At 34.7% G+C, this 18,780-nt stretch overlaps 2 protein-coding genes and 1 non-coding gene across 9 annotated transcripts in view; 1 reads left to right on the top strand and 2 right to left on the bottom strand.

Moving 5' to 3' along the window:
- LOC125074411 overlaps positions 1 to 6,838 on the top strand; it is a 115,424-nt gene extending 108,586 nt beyond the window's left edge. For all 7 annotated transcript variants that reach the window (XM_047685740.1, XM_047685744.1, XM_047685742.1 and 4 more), the window contains 10 exons: positions 56 to 150; positions 410 to 546; positions 693 to 814; positions 1,102 to 1,252; positions 1,681 to 1,814; positions 2,031 to 2,200; positions 2,916 to 3,023; positions 3,326 to 3,422; positions 4,100 to 4,243; positions 4,643 to 6,838. In XM_047685740.1, coding sequence (XP_047541696.1) covers positions 56 to 150; positions 410 to 546; positions 693 to 814; positions 1,102 to 1,252; positions 1,681 to 1,814; positions 2,031 to 2,200; positions 2,916 to 3,023; positions 3,326 to 3,422; positions 4,100 to 4,243; positions 4,643 to 4,784 — 1,300 coding nt within the window. In that variant the 3' untranslated portion in view covers positions 4,785 to 6,838. The remainder of the gene's footprint in view (positions 1 to 55; positions 151 to 409; positions 547 to 692; positions 815 to 1,101; positions 1,253 to 1,680; positions 1,815 to 2,030; positions 2,201 to 2,915; positions 3,024 to 3,325; positions 3,423 to 4,099; positions 4,244 to 4,642) is intronic.
- A 1,698-nt stretch (positions 6,839 to 8,536) lies between these two features.
- On the bottom strand, positions 8,537 to 16,880 carry LOC125074259. The gene is made up of 7 exons (XM_047685543.1): positions 16,679 to 16,880; positions 15,328 to 15,496; positions 14,712 to 14,823; positions 14,222 to 14,610; positions 12,233 to 12,352; positions 9,397 to 9,495; positions 8,537 to 8,722 (listed from the first exon to the last, which is right to left on the bottom strand). The coding sequence occupies exons 1-7, from the start codon at positions 16,690 to 16,692 to the stop codon at positions 8,591 to 8,593; spliced, it is 1,035 nt and encodes a 344-aa protein (XP_047541499.1). The 5' UTR covers positions 16,693 to 16,880; the 3' UTR covers positions 8,537 to 8,590.
- Positions 10,200 to 10,306, bottom strand: LOC125074489. Its single transcript, XR_007120136.1, has one exon. It is a non-coding gene; the product is annotated as a U6 spliceosomal RNA (small nuclear RNA).
- Positions 16,881 to 18,780: the final 1,900 nt, after the last annotated feature.

The raw sequence follows: 18,780 nt of genomic DNA, 5'->3' as shown, positions 1-18,780 counted from the left end.
AAAATCGCACCGTTTTGAAAGGTAACTTTCAAAATTAAGACAGTATTTCCCTCAGTACGACGGAAGCAACACTGGGCGCAGTGTTGCAAGCTGAGCACGGAAATGCATCAGCGACGTCTCCGCACTCGGAGACAGCCAGTGAAGCCAAAAGTACGTATAAATGTTCTAAATGTAACATTTTTTTCTGTTTTTCATAATCAGAAAACTTGAATATAAAAAAGTATTTTCTTTTCACTCGTTTCGGAGGAATTATTAAAGTGAACGTGAACTTTGTTAAAGTATATACAATTAAGCTTGTATATCAAATTACTACGATATACGCAGATTAATCTCTTTAACATTAAGCCACCTAAATTATTTTTTAAATTCAAAGCTTAAACGGCACTAATAGTATAACGTGCTTTGGCAGACGATAACAAGGGCATAGCTCGCGGGCTCGCGACGTGGCGCGAGGCGGTGGCGCGCTGCAACACGTCGGCCCAGCTCGCCATGCTGCTGCAGGCGCTGGAAGCCGCCATCGCCTGGGACAAGAGCATCATGAAGGCGGTAAGTTGGCAATGCGGTTCATCTGCATCTTTGATTCCTTAAATTAAATTTGTTTTAACAGTAAAATCGTTTCGAGTGATCAGCTACTAAATTCATAAGTACGATTATTGTGAGCACAGGGTAAACTAAAATATACTTGTTTACAGAATTGTCAGTTCTGTTTGTCCGGCGACAATGAGGGGCAGCTGTTGCTGTGTGATGGTTGCGATAAAGGGTACCACACTTACTGCTTCAAGCCGAGGATGGAGAAAATACCGGAAGGAGACTGGTGAGTCAATTTCGTAGTCATTCGCTGTTTATTATTATTATAGCTTTATATTCACTCCACATGCAACACTATAGTCGTACTAGCTGAACCTGCGGCTTTACCGATTGTAGCACACAAACTGACATTAAAAATAGTAGCCCATGTCCTCGGGACTCAAACCATCTCCATACCAAATTTTATCTAAATCGGTTCAGCGGTCTAAGCGCGAAGAGGCAACAGACAGAGTTACTTTTGCAATCATAACATTAGTAGTATTATTACAAGTGTGTCCGTCACGAATCGAGCAGGTACTGCTGGGAGTGCGTGAACAAGGCGCGCGGCGTGGCCCGCGAGCGCGTGTGCATCGTGTGCGGCGGCGCGGCGCGCGGCCGGGCGCTGCCCTGCGCGCTCTGTGCGCGCGCCTTCCACCTCGACTGCCACTACCCGCCGCTGCACAAGGTAGCCCCGCCCCACGGGGGAAACCCAGACACATTCTATTGGCCCGATATGGAGTGTGTATTGAGCCACCAGACCCACGAGGCATTGACTCTATAAAAATATATTAACTTATTCCTACATTAGCTCATACGACCTGGAAATGGATTGCCCTATTTATTATTACCTACTCTACTACTACATACTGTAGTAACAGGGTAACATCCTGTTTTATATTTTGTTAAGAAGCCAGAGCGTCTATTGTGACACCTGATAAAAAATCCACGCTCCTGACTCACTGATAATGACGAGCAATTAATATTGCTTCCTTCTCTTCTTTCAATACTAAAGTATTGCTTGATAACAGAATAACTAATGAGAGTCTTCTAGAAAACCAAACCACCGTTACTTTCTTAATTTTTTTGCTGAACATATTTATTTTTGAATTCCAGACTCCGCGTGGCAAATGGTATTGCTCCCAATGTATTTCCCGAGCGCCACCCAAGAAGCCTCGTAAAACAAAACGCGACAGCAAAAACAAGGACACAAGTGCGAATATCGACCTCGACGCGTCTATGGTGCCAAGGTGAGTTGTAAATTAATCAAATATCGAAAAGAAACCAAGATCCCTACTAATTTAATTATAAATACGTAAATGTATTTTTTAGACCGATTGAAATATTTTTTTCCATAGCTATGGTCTATAGGCGACGGAGACGTATATATTTTTGGAACAAATGCACAGGAAGCAGGTGACGGCTTCATAGGTAAAGTTGTTAATTTATACGTATAACACCTGCAGCCCCGCGGCCTCCCACGCGTCCACGTCCACCACGGCCGAGGAGTGCCCCGCCAGCGCGCCCACGCCGGAGAAGGAGCCCGACAAGCCGGAGGAGCCCACTGCCGAACCCACTCTCCTGCCGGCCGAGCCCATGCAGACGGAACCGGAGAATGGGCTCAATCATCATACTGGTTACTATTTTTTTTTGCTACACTGATCTCGAATGTGAACTATCTTTATTTGGTTGGACTTTTCTAATGGCAGGACAAATAAAAATAACTTAAACAAATTGGTATGACAGGATTGGTCAAGATTTAAAATAATTTACCTATTATGTATAGATTATACATTTAATTCAACAGTCATGTTGCATGACGATTCAAAAGTGCTTTATGAAATCACTTGCATAATGAATATATTTGATTTTTGATTACAAATATATACATAATGTTATATTTAAAATATATGTTAATCAAGAATTATTTGTAGTCGAATATAAAGCCTGTTTTACTTGGTTGTACGGCTTATGCAAGTCCGGTTAGGTACCGCCCACTCATCAGATAATCTACCGCCAAACAGCAATACTGAGTATTGTTGTGTTTTAGCTTAAAGAGTGAGGGAGCCAGTGTAACTACAGGCACTAAGAAAATAACATTGTAACTCCCAAAGTTCATACCGCGTCAATCTCTATGGGCGGTGGTGACAACTTACCATCGTTGCATAAAATAAAATAAAAAATAAAGCAGAACTATTATCAAATTGTATGAAATATGTAAATATAAGGTTTTGTTCATCTCTCATACTTCTCACTTGGAAATATGGTTGATTTGTATAGACTATTGAAACCAAAGTTGTTCTAGTAAGTGAAAAAATTTAATAAAAACATACGTAATATCTTAATTGTAGTACCAGAGATCAGTGACGAGGGTTCGCCGGAGAAGCGCAGGGCGCCGCAGCTGGTTGCCGGAAACGGAGCCCTACAACACGACCACGCTGACGTTGTGGATGGACAAGGTTCGTTATTTCTTTCCAATGTATGTGGCCATTATTTTTTTAAGTTATGTATTCGTCAAAATAATTTCTTTTTCAATAAGCAATTCTCAATTGGCATATATATACATCATATATCGTGGGTACTCATTTAAAATTGAGTCCTTATAATTTGAATCTGCAGACTGATGAGCTAGACCAACGATGCAGTTGCCATGCACCTTCTACAAGACATTAAACTACTATATCAGCATATCTAACAAATATAAAATTAATAGTATTTTTCTATTAAGAGATTAATAATGATAATCTTTTATCTATTTCAGTTGAAGATCGTGAATCTGAAAATCTTCCGCTTCTGTCTCGTGCCAAGAAGGAGAAAAATAGTGCCAAAAAACAAATTAAGGACATGCAATTTTGCAAGTATGTATATTATTATTAATGTTTCTTTTATGGCGACGCACTACGCTTTAATATATTATTTACATATTTTCAAGATCTTTTCGTATAGGACAATATATAATAAAACATATTTGATATAATCGCTTTATTCGCACGAATACGGCGAATAACGCAATTACCGAATCTGTTCTTTCCTTCGAATGCACAATGTTCGTTTAGTGTGACAGCGTACGTGGTCGAGTAGTGTGTACACCGGTTTTAATGGGTACGCCACTCGGTACGGTCCCGGGTTCGATTCCCGGCTGAGTCGATGTAGAAAAAGTTCATTAGTTTTCTATGTTGTCTTGGGTCTGGGTATTTTTGGTACCGTCGTTACTTCTGATTTTCCATAACACAAGTACTTTAGCTACTTACATTGGGATCAGAGTAATGTATGTGATGTTGTCTAATATTTATTTATTATTAATTTTCATGAACGGCGCCTTCGTGAGTGAATAGATATGTAACCCTTCTTCGGGTAATTGTTGATTCCTTTTTAAGATAATATCTTAGTTGTTCATTTAAAGTGAGCATCACTGCTATTACTAAAGTATTCTTTGAAAATAAATGAAATTAAACTATGAAAAATTCAAATGGCGTTTTCATCATAGGTATTATATTGTTTAAACTTATGTAATTGGCAAATGAATATTTTTCAGGAACTTACTCTGCGACATGGAGTGTCACGAGCACGCGTGGCCGTTCCTCGTGCCGGTCAACACGAAGCAGTTCCCGCAGTACAGGAAGGTGATCAAATGCCCAATGGACCTCTCTACCATCAAGCGGAAACTTCATGATTCCATGTAAGATTTTAATTAGTCAATGTAACCTTTTTATTGTTTAAAATGGATAGATAACTGAAAAATAGTCCAGATGATGATAAGTCATATATTCTAGCGATAGATATTTAGTAATGTTGTGTTTCGATTCGAAGGGTGAATGAGCCGGTGTAACTACAAGCACAAGGGATATAATAAATTAGTAACCCAAGGTTGGTAGCACATTGGAGATTTAAGGAATGATTAAAATTTCTTAGGGCGTACCACTTGCCATCAGGTGGCCTGTCCGCCTACCTATTTCATAATACAAAACAGTGAATCATTTTGGCTCTAACTTCTTAAATAATTTGCTTAATACAATAGCTAATGGGGTGCTCAATTGATAATATTGTTGAAGTTAAGAAATCATTATATTATTTTCAGATATAAATGTAAGGAAGAGTTTGCATCAGATGTGCGTCTCATATTCAGCAATTGCGAAGTTTTTAACGAAGACGATAGTCCCGTTGGTCGCGCGGGACACTATATGAGGCAGTTCTTCGAGGAGCGATGGACCCACGCCTGACGGGCCCTCGACGTGGACCGTGGACCGGCACAGAGTGAACAGTGAAATAGCAATGTTGAATTTTCAAAGTGATGTGTGGTTTTATTTGAAAAGTGATACCACAGATGCTGTGGCTGATTGAATAAGTGAATGAAGAGACCCGATAGCGTAAAAAACCTTTTATAAATTAAAGGACAATGGAATATGACTGAATATAAATCTGAAACAAAGTTATTAGTGAAATTATTTTCCTGTACAAATATTGGTTATTGAGAGTTTGTAGTATGAGTTGTTTTGTAACCGCATTGATTGATCGAATATGTTTGATGGAATAATTTATTTATTATCTGTTACGTTGATCTCGATAATAATAGAATCGCATCACGCTTGCTAAATAGATTAAAGAGCTGACTCAGAATAAGACAATAACATACAAACATGACATTATTAAGACTTGATTTTGTGAAAACGATGAATGATAACTTCCTTGTTTGCCAATAAACGCAATACTTCTATGACGTATTTATTTAAAAATGATATTTGAAAGTGAAAAATGTTTTCCAATATACTACTTAAATTACGACGAAAACATTCCTAACGAAATTCAACTCAACGACCGTTTTAATAGGTCACAAAATCGGCTAAGACGAAATGTATATTGCGAATCTCATGTATAAATGTGGTTTTATTGTAAACAAGGCGACGCACACACCTATGAGTGAACTTGTATTTAATTTAGACTGTAAATATTATGAGGTATAAAAGTATTAAGGCTAATGTTTAAGGATAGCGAAATTAGATCGTCGATGTCATTCAATGAATATTATTTTTTTAATTTGTGTAGCAACGAAGCAGTATTCAACTCCTCTGCATTTCTTCAATTCGATACTGAATTTGGCCAGTCATAGTGTTTGTAAATGTCTACTTGAATGTAAATGATCGTGTATTTCAAAATATTTGTAGACGGTGTACTGATGTATGAGTAGGACCGTTTTATTGTAAACTATAGGTTTGGACCAGGGTATTTCTAGGGCACGTTATTTGTAACTAAATTCGAATCATAATATGCAATATTCCATATTAAAAGAGTATATATATGTACAATTATTTTACATTATAACATGTATGACCCTGGCCTAAACCAAATTCACTTTGTTGAATAGTATAGAATGTGAGTAAGTGTAGATTAGGCCTAAATTCGTAAAATGGTAACACTGATTATTGAAGGGATATTTTTTTAATTTTCGAATAACATTGCCATTACAAAAAAAAAAAACTTTTTAATTTTTTTTTATCAATTCCAGTAAAAGTATACAACTTTTCTTTTATAATAAATGAGAATCTGGTATTTATTAATTCAGCCAACTCTTCAAATTATCATTTGTAAAAAGAAATATTGATTTTAGTTGATTTATTTATATAATAAAGTTTAATTTATTTCAAGTGATTCACAAAGTTTTAGTACTTATATTGGCTTGATTTTAATAAAAAAATTAACAGAAACGAGCCACTAATTGTCCAGTAACGTTTTTAAATAATAACAAAGAGCAATAATTTGTATAATAGCTTTACGACAAGGATTTTGAAACTGATGTAACTCATCGTCGATATCTCCGGCGACGGTTAGACGTTGCTAAATGTTTATGCGAATTATAAATTCTGGACACGAGCACAAAGTCTAATTTCCTTAATATATAAAGGATTCACTTCATAGTTTAATTTTACTAGTTTAAAGTCATTCCTACGGCACAAATTGTGTTTTTCTACTTGAGTATTTTAAAGTATTACATGTTTTACTTAATGCAGCTTTTAATTTTAAAAGATATTTAATCTGTGGCGCCACAGATACTATACGAAATAGACAGGACTCTTAATAAATTATTATATCTAGTTTTTTAGTGTTTAAATCTGCCAAGATATGTTATTTGAACCTCAGCTCTACTGCCAGTACATAAGGTCGATGTTTGAACGCAAAACATATTTTGGTAGGTACTCGCGAGGCGTGTATGAAAAATTATAGTTTTATGTTGTGTGAATTGGTTGATTTTAACTATAAAATGGATATATAAATTATATATACGAGTAAATAAATAATTTTTGAAGCACTCTGTTACTGACTTTATTTCATTATCGACATCATCACAACCCACCTTTTTTTAACTTATACTTTATTGCACCAATATTTAAAATTAAAATTCGTAATACGGATTAAACAAAAGTTGGATGAATGCAACAGGCGGCCTAATCGCTATACCAATCTCTTCCAGGCAATCTTTGGACAAAGGAGACTGTAAAATAAAATTTGGGAGGGGGTACAATAACTTTGATAAATAAATACATACATATATAAGTCTAATATATGTACTTATTTAAATATAAAAAATAAAAAAAAAGAATAAATGACAATAATTACTTATATGAAAGTGGTAAATAAGTCTTTAATCATACTTTTAAAAATTGCTTTATTGCATTTATTTAAATGTCATTGTTCATTACCTTAATACAATTTAATGTCATCTTCATTAAGTCGCTATGCCTAAAGGCTATTCCAAGTTTTCAAAACACAAAATCCTTTATTGAATATCGGAGCGAAATATCAATAAAAAATGTTGCAAAAACGGGGAAAATTATTCCTTATGAGAGCTTCGGTTACGTGCGCTGCGTAATCGGTTAGTTTCGCAAAAATCATGTATAATAGAATTGTTCCATTTTAAAAGTTATAATAATAATAAGCAATCGAACTTATTTTAAAAGTTAGTCCAGTCGGGTTGAAGGACAGTTTCCGCATCACTTTGTATTAATTACCATCCTAACAATTATTACATCAGTTTTTAGGGGTGAATGGAAGTCTAATTTCAAAATGTCTGACTAAAGAGATAATTATTCGATTCGATAGATTTTTTCTGTAAGAATTCACTTCGTATTTCACCCGTAAAATGGTTACCGCCTACTAACGGTGATGCGCCATTTTGATTCGTGTATCCTATAAGTTTTATGATAGTCAACGTCACGTATCACGATCGTGTTCTGCGGTGCGTTTCTTCTTACAGAAAAGCTCTACAGCTCGCTGACAAAAAATCAAACCCGACGCGCTATCGTATAGCACTTCACTTTGAATTTCAAACGACGCTTGTACATTGGACCATACCGTCGTCTGTATAGGTACCGTTAGTATCATGTTAGTAAAAAGTAGCAAAATTGTCTATGTTTAAATCTATTATATTGTAGATACATAAGAGTGTATGTAAGAGATCAATGTCCCGACGTCCATCTTTTAAAAGGTGTGATGTGAACTCGTGAGGTGGGGTCCTCGTGTTTTCTATTTCAGATGGCCTTGAGGTGGACGGCGACGAAGATCCTTCTCCCGGGAGGCGAACTGCGCCGAGAGGTGGAAAAGGAGAAGGCGCCGTGGATACGTTATATCAACACGATTCCGCAGCCTCTCCGATCCGTAGCGAAAACTAGGAATCCAACATAACCCGGTTACTAAGGTGCCTGGGTACCTTTTTGAAGATTTCCACTGTCTGAAAAAAAGTTATATGCCTGTAGTCTTTGGTGTTGACGAGACAGGTTTGTGGTTCCGTAATAAGGTGACACACTGATTTAGCTTTTGGGAATATGCCTCAATTTTTCTTTACTAAAGTATAAAATCTAAAAAAAAATGTTTGCGTTATATATCCATTTTTTTTTAAAGTTAACATCATAATATATCATGAACAATATGTACCTTTGCAGATTATTGAAAATAAAAAATATTAGAGTGAAACACCAATAAAAAAAACAACTTATATTTAAAAAATATTTAAAATCCTTTGAGTAAACATTATTCAAGATTCAGCTTCTTGACTAGCCTTGGCCTTCTTCGCCTTCATCCTGCGATGACTTCGTTTCTTGTTTAACGAAATACTCCCCATTAATTTTCCGGACTTCTGCAAAGCGACGAGCTTAGCCGACTTACTCTGTGGACAAAATTTCCATTATTAAATACAATCTCTTTGGTTTGATGGAGCCAATACGAGCAGGTCTTCAATTGTCACAGCTTTTCGACTTCGTTCCGGCCACATTCCATTAAATAACTTTGGTTTTCTTATGGGTAAAACACCTTCACCTAACTGTAGTGTATGTAACATCATAGAAGACACGTACCATGTAATAATGGAGTGTGCTCGGAATTAGGCTGATAGAATTTCTTTTTTACGCTTAAATAAATGCGGGGAGGTGGGGGCATGCAATAGCTGACCCTACATCAGAACCAGCGCATGTTTTGTACAAATTAGTGGATGGTGTTTTTAAGAATCGATGTAATTAATCAATTTGTTAAATTTAATGTTTTGTAAGCACTATGAGGATGGCAAAAAAAAAAACAAAAATACAATCTCTACTAATATTATAAATGCGAAAGTAACTCGTCTGTCTGTCTGTTGCCCTATCATGGCCCAACCACTCAACCCAAAAAAAACGGCAAAAAACTCAGTATTTACTCTTTTCCACCATTTTAATTACAGAGTATGTCAATAAAGTATTATATATCAATTAAATTTATACATATCGTGCCTGAAAATCACGAACTACTAAGTCAAGTAACGAACGACGTCTGATTAATAATGGGTATATATGATCTAGTCTTCTATACCTTAGCCTCGGTTTTCGATATTTTGCTGTTCTGCTGCGTCGTGTACAGCACGTTGATTCTGCGGTTTTCTAGCATCGAGTGGTGTTTGGAGAGCGCCAACTGCGAAACAGAACACACTATAGCCTTTTTTTTTTTTTTTTTTCGCTGGAAAAACGCTTTACGCACTTCCCCCACGTGATGGTAAGTGGGGGGGGGGGGTGTGGGACTCCCCGGAGCCCTGGACGCGGAGTGCGCCCAGGTACGTCGGGTTTACCCACTAAAAAACCAGCGGTACCCTCTCCGTCTTTCGGCGGGCGCCACGGGATCGCTTACGCATGCTACCGTGACGCCCTGACGGTCGGCCTCCAACACCTAGAAGGAGTTCTCAGGGTACTGAGACCCTCCTAGTCCCTGCGACGCCTATTGAGGCGGGGGGAGAAGGTGCGCGTAGCGCTTCTTCCTCCTCCCTGGTCGTCTTCGGCGGAGCGGGTCTGCAGCGGCATCCTCTTCCCGCTCCCGCTCCGCGGCTTCCTTCTGCGACATCACGTTTTCGTAAAAGGAGCGCATCTCCGACCAGCACGTCTCGCTACTGAGCATTTCGTTGACGATGCTCGGCAGCGAGAGGTCTCCGCCCATAGTCGCCGCCAGGGTGTGCCTCTGGGGCCCCCACGCAGCACACTCACTCAGGGTGTGGTGCGACGTGTCGACTAGCGCACCACACTCGTGGCAGGAGGGTGACACCTCCCGCCGCGCTATTCCGTGCAGGTACTTACCAAAGCACCCGTGCCCGGTAAGTACCTGTGTCATCCTGAAGGTGAGTGTGCAAAAATGTGGAACGCTTCACGATTTTGCGTGTCATCCTTGCGCAGGGGCCATGCTAATCTTCTCTGTATCGTTCCAATTTTAGTATATGTACTGCCGAAGCGAGTACAACACACTATAGCCTAATCCAATGCAAGTAGGAAAAAAGATAAACAAATCTTAAATTTACTTATTTTATGCGATTTGCTAATAACTCAGCTATATTGTGCGTAGTGCACAATATAGCTGAGTTATTATAATAGTTTATGATTGATATATCTTTATTTATAATACAACACTGTTACACTTAACTTCATATTTCGACTTTAATTTTACTTCCTAGATTCCGAAAAAAGTTTCGTCGACGTTCAAAACGCCATTTTTTCGCAAATCCATAGTGAATATCATAGATTACTCAAGCTCTCGACCAATGATATCGCGTCAATTCGCTGTCAAATGTTGTTTTTTTAGCTTTTTTCCTGTTATAGTTGGAATAGAGTATACAGAATATCAATACATATTATTATTTAAATTATATCACATTATTGGTCGGTTTTGTAATACACATTACGTATTCATGATAAAATGGCGGCGATTTGTTTGTCGACGTAGTTGATATAAGTGGTTAGAGAAATAGTGTTATATTATCAAGATATATTAATCAAGAATTATTTGTATGTAATGAAGCGTGTTTACTTGGTAGATACCATTATCATCAAATATTCTACTGCCAAGAAGCAATACTTTGTACTGTTGTGTTCCTGTCTATAGGCTGAGTGAGCCAATGTAACTAAAGACACAAGGGATATGACATCTCAGTTCCCAATTGGTTGCGGATTATGTAAGAAATTGTTAAAATTCCATACGGTGCTAATGTTTATGGTCAATGTTGGCACCGAGGCACGGAATTCTACACCAAGTTCCAAACTTGCTGTCACTGAGGATCTGTGACCTTCTAAGCCACTAGACCAACAAGGCATATTTATTAATTTTATATATTATTTGTATTTGATTCCACACAACAATGTTAAACAATTTAATTGTTGATAAGTCTAAACGTTTATCTATGTTTTTTTTTCGTTTAATGTCATTAATCTTTTGATTTTTGTAATTTATAAATTTATTAATAATTATCTAGTTAGCGTTAAGTGCATCGCCGTTCAAATCGACGTAAGTAAATAAATGTTCTATATAGATATATATTTGAGAATCAAGAAACCGACATACTCTATCATTGATATTTCTGTTACCTACCACAAACGAGAGTTTTCGAACAGGAAATGATTGGGCGTCTCATCAAAATGAGCTACCCACGAAAACTTAACCTAACAATTAGATATTTACTGTATGAATGTGTGAATTTACTGTGATGGTCATTGATGAAATAAACATTTATTATTATTATTATTACAGATAGTAATCAAGAGCAAAAATGGACCCTGGATCCTGGACTAATAATGTTTAGTATATTTAATATTTATAGTCGAAGAGCCATCATTTATTTCACAAACATTGTATAAATTGGATAAAAATCTCTGAATAACAAACATTAAAGACGTGTTTTCAAATAATATAGAAAAATAGATAGTCCTCTATCAAGAATGTATAATGTATTTTCCGAGTACCAGGATAGTATTGATTTAACTTCTACATCCATAAAATCAGTAAAAAATATAGTACTAAAATGAAAATTACCATTTCATTTTATTTACACTCTCTTTTGTTTTTGTTTGCTTATTTCACTTTGATTTTGTTTCATTATGTTTAATATATTTCGTATAGTATATATATATCATAAATAATAAAATGTTGTTCCGCTAAATAATTCGTGCATGCTGTGTTCTCCTGTAAATAATTGTGACACTTAGTTTTAAGATTTATTCATTGAAAATTGTATATATTTAGTGTACACATTGTTGGAGAATCAAATAAATAAATAAATAAAATAAAAAAGAAATACACACAAAATAACGAAATCATTAATTCCAATCAAGTAATCTCCCATCGTGATATATATCAGTCTACCCATATAAATATATATATATATGAAAGTTACCTCATAGCTGGGTTCGTTCTTCAGTTCCACGTATGCAATACAACTTTTCTTTCCCTCAGCGGGCTTCGGAATCCTCACGTTCACTATGTGTTCCCTGATTTCGTAGAAATGGTGAGTTAACTGTAAGCAAAAGTAAAACTATATATTATTGTTGAACGAAGACTGAGTGACGTGGCCGGGGAAGTGACGTCACCGGACAGACGACGTGCATGAGAAAATATATGACGTCATATATGGCCGATGGCCAGTTCAGTTCAGTTGACATAAGAGATAAGATTGAATAGTCAGTTGCATGATATATGAGTTCCTTAATGTTTTTGTCATTTTCTAGAATATAATTATAACTTTGTTAAGTAATGAGTACTTGTGAATAGTTTTTCAATATATTGGTGAACGGTAGATTATAATATTTTATATTTAACATATTATTTGAATACTACTACGTATTAAAAAATTGATTCTTAAGTAATGATTGCAATATTTTTATTGATAATTAAATAATAACATAACATTTAGTTGTTTTTTTTTTTTAAATATTACGTTCAAGCAACCCGCTTCGGAGAATAAGTGTCATACAACTTTTCGATAAAAAAACAGACAAAAAAATAAAATTTTCTGATTTTTTCCAGCTAGAAATGTCGAAATTCTCGGCTTTTCTCTAATATAATACGCATGTATTATACACATAAACCTTCCTCTTGAACTCTGTTTATAGATGAAGATCTCATTTAAATTCCGTAGCATTAAAAGTTCTAAACATACAGACGGATGGAGGCGACTTTGTTATATACTTCGTATACGAATATAAACTCGGTGTTAGGGCTTTTTCTAACAATCTTCCGCCAAACAGCAATACTTTTATAGAATTGTTGTTTGAATTTTGAATGAACCAGTGCACTTGAGACACAATGGACATAACCTCTTAGCTTCCAAGGTTGATATTGGCGATGTTAAAAATGACGAATATATTACTTCGTGGTAGGGCTTTGTGCGAGCTCGTCAGTGTAGGTACCACTCACTCATCAGATATTCTACCGCCAAACAGCAGTACTCAGTGCTGTTGTGTTCCGGTTGAAGGGTGAGTTCTTCTTAGTTCCCAAGGTTGGTGGCGCATTGGTGATGTAAGGAAAGCTTAATATTTCTTACAACGCCATTGTCTATAGGTGGTGGTGACCACTTACCATCAGGTGGTCCATTCGCTCGTCCGCTTACCGATATCATAAAAAAAATGTAACAATACCAATGTCTATGAACATAGAATAATACTTACCACTTGCCTGTCCGCCTATCCTTACCATTAAGAAAAATACAATAAAAATAATTATTTGCTGATACCGTTATCGTCAAGTATCTTTATAGTCGATTTAAGTAAATATTTGAGATGTGTGACCGATTAGTCCGTTATACAGAGACCGACTAGTCAGCCAAGCCGATCACGGTTGATTTTCACTTCGCACACGTAAGAGCGGTATTTTTGATTAAAAACAATAAAATGTTATTGTTCATTAAATTTAAGCTTATGATAATTAAAATAAAGCTTAACATATTAACAGAATTTAAATTTAACCAGGTCAAAAAGAAAATCTCGATGATTTTTTTTTACCAATTGGATGTTTCTCGAAGTGTTGCCAGTGATAAATGATAAATTTATCTTAAAATAATTTAATGTAATTCCTGCTATATACATTTTATCAAGAAATATATAAAAAAAGTAGTCAGCTAGTCAGCACTCTTTGCCGAATAGTCGCCGACTACGAATGCGGCCGGATAGACGGCTTTACCGACTAAATAAAAATAATAATTACTAAAGTTGATCCGACTATATTATTTTTATTTTAATAAACTATTATTATAAATGCGAAACTGAGTGGTTTATGCATGTCGAAATTACTTTAGCAATAATCGTAATACTCAATGTAGGGTAACAACATAGGGTACCTAACGACTTACCCCCCAATGCAAGCGGAAACTAGTAGATAAACAACTTACTTTTTCTTTATCAACATCTAGTGGCAAATTTCCAACGAACACAACATATCGTTTAGGGCCCTTCGTCTTCTTGGTTTCTTCCTTTTCTACTTTAGCAACTGCTTTATTATCTGTAGCTTCATTTTCTTTTTTATCTGCTTCAACATTTACTTTATCTTTTGGCTTCTTATTCTTTTTCTTCTTCTTCTTCTTCTCTACCTTTGAAGCTGAAGATTCAGTTTGGACGGATGTTTTAAGCATGTTATACAGTATTCTTATTTTTCTTAGCTCTGCGTCTGTCAGAGTGATTATGTCTTTGACTATACCCTGTATCCTGTTGTGTATTACTTCTGGGAGAAGTACTTCGGATGTCCCTTTTAAATTATCTCTTAGCTGTTGACGAATCCTACCTAAAATTAAAACAAAAATCTTTTATGTAAAATATTTCATCCACATAATAATCTGACATTATCCAAATTAGTTACAGCTTGTTTAGTGATATGGCAATTACCTTTCTGATTATTCGTCATGGTGACCCCGAGGAACTTCTTAACCAAGTCATCATTTTTCAGCACTGGATACTTCTCAGCTAACTCATCCGATATCTCATTCTGTTCATTCGTCTGAATCAAGAACAAAATAAGTATATCAAATTATTTCTTCGTAAATTTAACTATTAATTACATCACAGAGGCAAAAGTCGAATTTATTTGTGAATAAAATAAATAAAAATAATAACTGCAATTTCTTAAATAAATATATAAGCTGTGAGCAAGCTCATTTGGGAATACACTGTTCATATATTCTAATGCCAACCAGCATTACTTCGTATTGTTGCGTTCCAATTTGAAGGGTGAGTGTAACTACAGTACTCAATATAACTTAGTCCCACAGGTTGGCTGTTGGCATTGGCAATGTAAGGCAATGTTTATGCTGCCTATGTATACGACGACCACTTATCATTAGGTTTCCCATTCGCCCAACTGCCAAATATGCTATAAAGTTGAAGTATATATTTACAAAGAGGTTTTTTTAAACTTTATGTATATATTCACTTCAGCATTTTTTTGTATATATGACATAAACAATACTAAACATCGACAAAAACCATTGAATAACCACTATACCACAATCTGGTCTGAGTCTTCATTCTTTTTACTATCCTGTTCAATTTTGATATCAACATTGCCTTCATTTTTCTTGATTTGAGGCTCTGTCGTGCCAGTCTTTGCTTTGTTCTTTTTCTGCCTCCTTTTCTTCTTCTTAGTTATATCAGGCTTTACTGGACTTACCTCACTGTAATAATATATTTTTTATTATAGCAACACTTAATGTTAAATTATTATTTTTGTCTTATCCATATTATTTTGTTTTGTATATTGTTTACTAATGTATGTGCTAACAATGATCTCTACAAATGGAAATAAATGCTCATTATAACTGTGTAGCAGTATTATACTATATAAGGGTCTGCATAGTGATTAAGTCAGAATTTATTATTTATTCACTTTTGGATTTAGTAAACTTTTATTTTATCAATTGTGTATAAACTCCTTTATAGCCAAATCAATTCTTATTTCTTCAGTAAAAATATATGGAGAGAGATTTGTTTACTTTTGCTGATACGGGCAAGGATAGCTTTCATAATTACTAGAATTCTACTAAAAGAATACTTGAATGAAGCCATTGTTATATATTTAAAATTTATTTGTCAATAGACCTAATAATTAGTATGATAATATTAATATTGAGCCAAGATGAGGAAAGGAGGCCTTAGCCCAGTAGTTGGCCATTTTCAGACCGTTTCTTTACTTTTTAACACTGTTAATATAATTAACTTAAATTTTCACTATAAAATTATTTTAAACTTTAAAATTTAGGTATGTTTTGTACAAGTACAACAGGTGCAACATAATAAGAAAATGGATGATCTTAGATAAAACCTAAACTTTATATAAAAAATTATGTGTTCATTTAAATTGCGGAATGTCTCAAAAATATTTTTAATATTTATGAAATAAGACATTACTTTCGACTTATAAATTAAAATTAAGTTATAAAATTTAAAAACGTTTCGTTCTAATTCGACTTGAATCATATCGACACCAACAATTTATATTAGGCTAACTCGAAAGTGTGCGTACACTCCGCTAATAATTGTTAGCGTAATATTAATCGATTGATTTAAAAAATTGCCTTTAGTTAGCGTTGTATAAATTTGTAATTTCGTTAATTTTGTATATTTCTTCACGATTTTATTTATACAAATAAAATAACATATTTTAAGCAACTTGGCACAAAAAAAACGATTTTCACTAAAATTCGAGTAAGCGTAGTATAAATTATAGATGTCGATATCGCGAATAAATAAATAATTACTCGATAAATATTAAATTTTTAAGGTATTATATATTCGAAAGGTATAGTATTTTTTTTAAGCTTCAATTAATTGAGAATTATAATTATAGCCGACTTTACCTTAACTTCGCCATGAGGATTTTGAGGTTATATTATGCGGCACAGATGTAAATTATGTTTTAAGTGTTTTACACTAAATTAAATAAGTATTTTTATTATTGTTACCAAAAATAAAGCACGATTATTTTTGGTAACAAATGTTTGGAAGCCTTGTGCAAAGTAAATATAAAATAATTTATTTTGACATGTGACAAGATCAACAAATAGGTCTTGAACTGTCAGTTGTCAAATTTTATCGATTATATGAGAGGTTGCGATCTTGCCTCCGAGTCAAATTCCGTTTATACCAAAAAATTATTTTAGATTACAATAATAATGAAAAAATACTAAAGATTTTATATCCTGTATCTCCAAAAAGAGGTGCAATATGATCTTTTAATTTCAAAGTATTCAGTAAAGTTTTAGCCTTTGTAAGGCTCTCAAAGTCTCAAATAAATAAGATTTACAGAGTAATCTTTAACCATAGTTTTAGTAGCACTCTTTCAACATTACTTATCAACTAAGGCATTACTTTTCATCAAACTTATATTGACAGCATCAGATTTTTTTATCATATATATTGTTAGGCTGGCAAATCAGAAAGCTGACCACCACATGCCATCAGATGGCCCATAGACATTGGCGCTGTACGAAGTAGTACCCATCTTTTTATCGTCTTTGCGCCACCAACCTTCAGAACTAAGATGATTTCTCCTTTATATTTGTAGAGACGAGATGGCCCAGTGGCTAAAACGCGTGCAATTTAACCGATGATTTCGGGTTCAAACCCAGGCAGGCACCACTGAAATTTCATGTGCTTAATTTGTGTTTATAATTCATCTCGTGCTCGAAGGTGAAGGAAGACATCGTGAGGAAACCTGCATGTGTCTAATTTCAACGAAATTCTGCCACATGTGTATTCCGCCAACCCGCATTGGAGCACCGTGGTGGAATATGCTCCAAACCTTCTACTCAAAGGGAGAGGAGCCCTTTATCCCAGCAGTGGGACATTTACGGGCTGCTAATGCTAATGCTTATACTTGTAGGTACACCCACACTCAACCCTTTAACACAAAAATACTAAGTATTGCCGCTTGAAGGTATAAATAAGAATATTTTATAAATGGTAGAACCTAACGCCTTACTTCCCTATAATAAACCAGAGTAAGATTACTACTATTATTAGAAATAGCACATAATTAAAATAATTTCTTAATACGAAATGAAAAAGAATTAAAACTTTTCATTAAATATAAACATTATAGATTACCATTGGAATCAATTGCAATATCTTATTATAAATATTTATAACCATTCTTACTTAAAAAATATAAGTTTCAGACAAGCCAAAATATACTGCTATAAACATAACCAAAAGAAGTAGTAACGTACAGTCAAGTAAATTACTTAGAAAACAATCATTACCAATGATTTATCCATTTTTATCTGCTAACCTACTAATAGATATTGTATTAGCATTGAAACAACTCGGTAATATATTCGAAAGTAGGTATAGTATGACACAATTTAAATGCGGCATCGCCAATAAAAAAAAAGAGAATCAATCGTTAATTTGACGTATGTATTTGATCATATGACATTACGTTCGCGTAACGATCATCTATACATGTAATAAATTTGGAGTGTCTGTTTGTAATATTAAAATAACCGCTTTTTACTAAACGATATGCATTGTATGTATATACGGTACATATACCGAAATAACATTTTTTTAGAATTTTTGACTGTCTGTCTGTTTGTTCCGACTAAGAAAAGAAGGATATGTTCTTAAAGTCAAACAGATAATAAATGACATCTATTGAGAAGTAAAATCATAAATTCAGACACAATTGTGTGGATTTTTTAAAATATTATACTAACTAGGTTTGTGCTAAATAATTTAGTCCAAAGTTATCAGGAAGTGGGCCAACGAAGTGGGTTTATTGCTGCATTAATATATAAATATGAAATCTCTGAATCGTAAATCATATACATATATAAACATATTTTTGACCAAATTTCTTCACGAATAAAATATTTTAAAAAATCTATCATCACGTTATTTAGAAATAAAATAATAAGTCTAATAAACATGCTGTTTTCCCGATATTATGACAAATGGT

This window comes from Vanessa atalanta, chromosome 27, assembly GCF_905147765.1.
Source record: "Vanessa atalanta chromosome 27, ilVanAtal1.2, whole genome shotgun sequence".
In the NCBI taxonomy this organism is placed as follows: domain Eukaryota; kingdom Metazoa; phylum Arthropoda; class Insecta; order Lepidoptera; family Nymphalidae; genus Vanessa; species Vanessa atalanta.
This window is presented reverse-complemented; position numbering and strand designations above follow the sequence as displayed.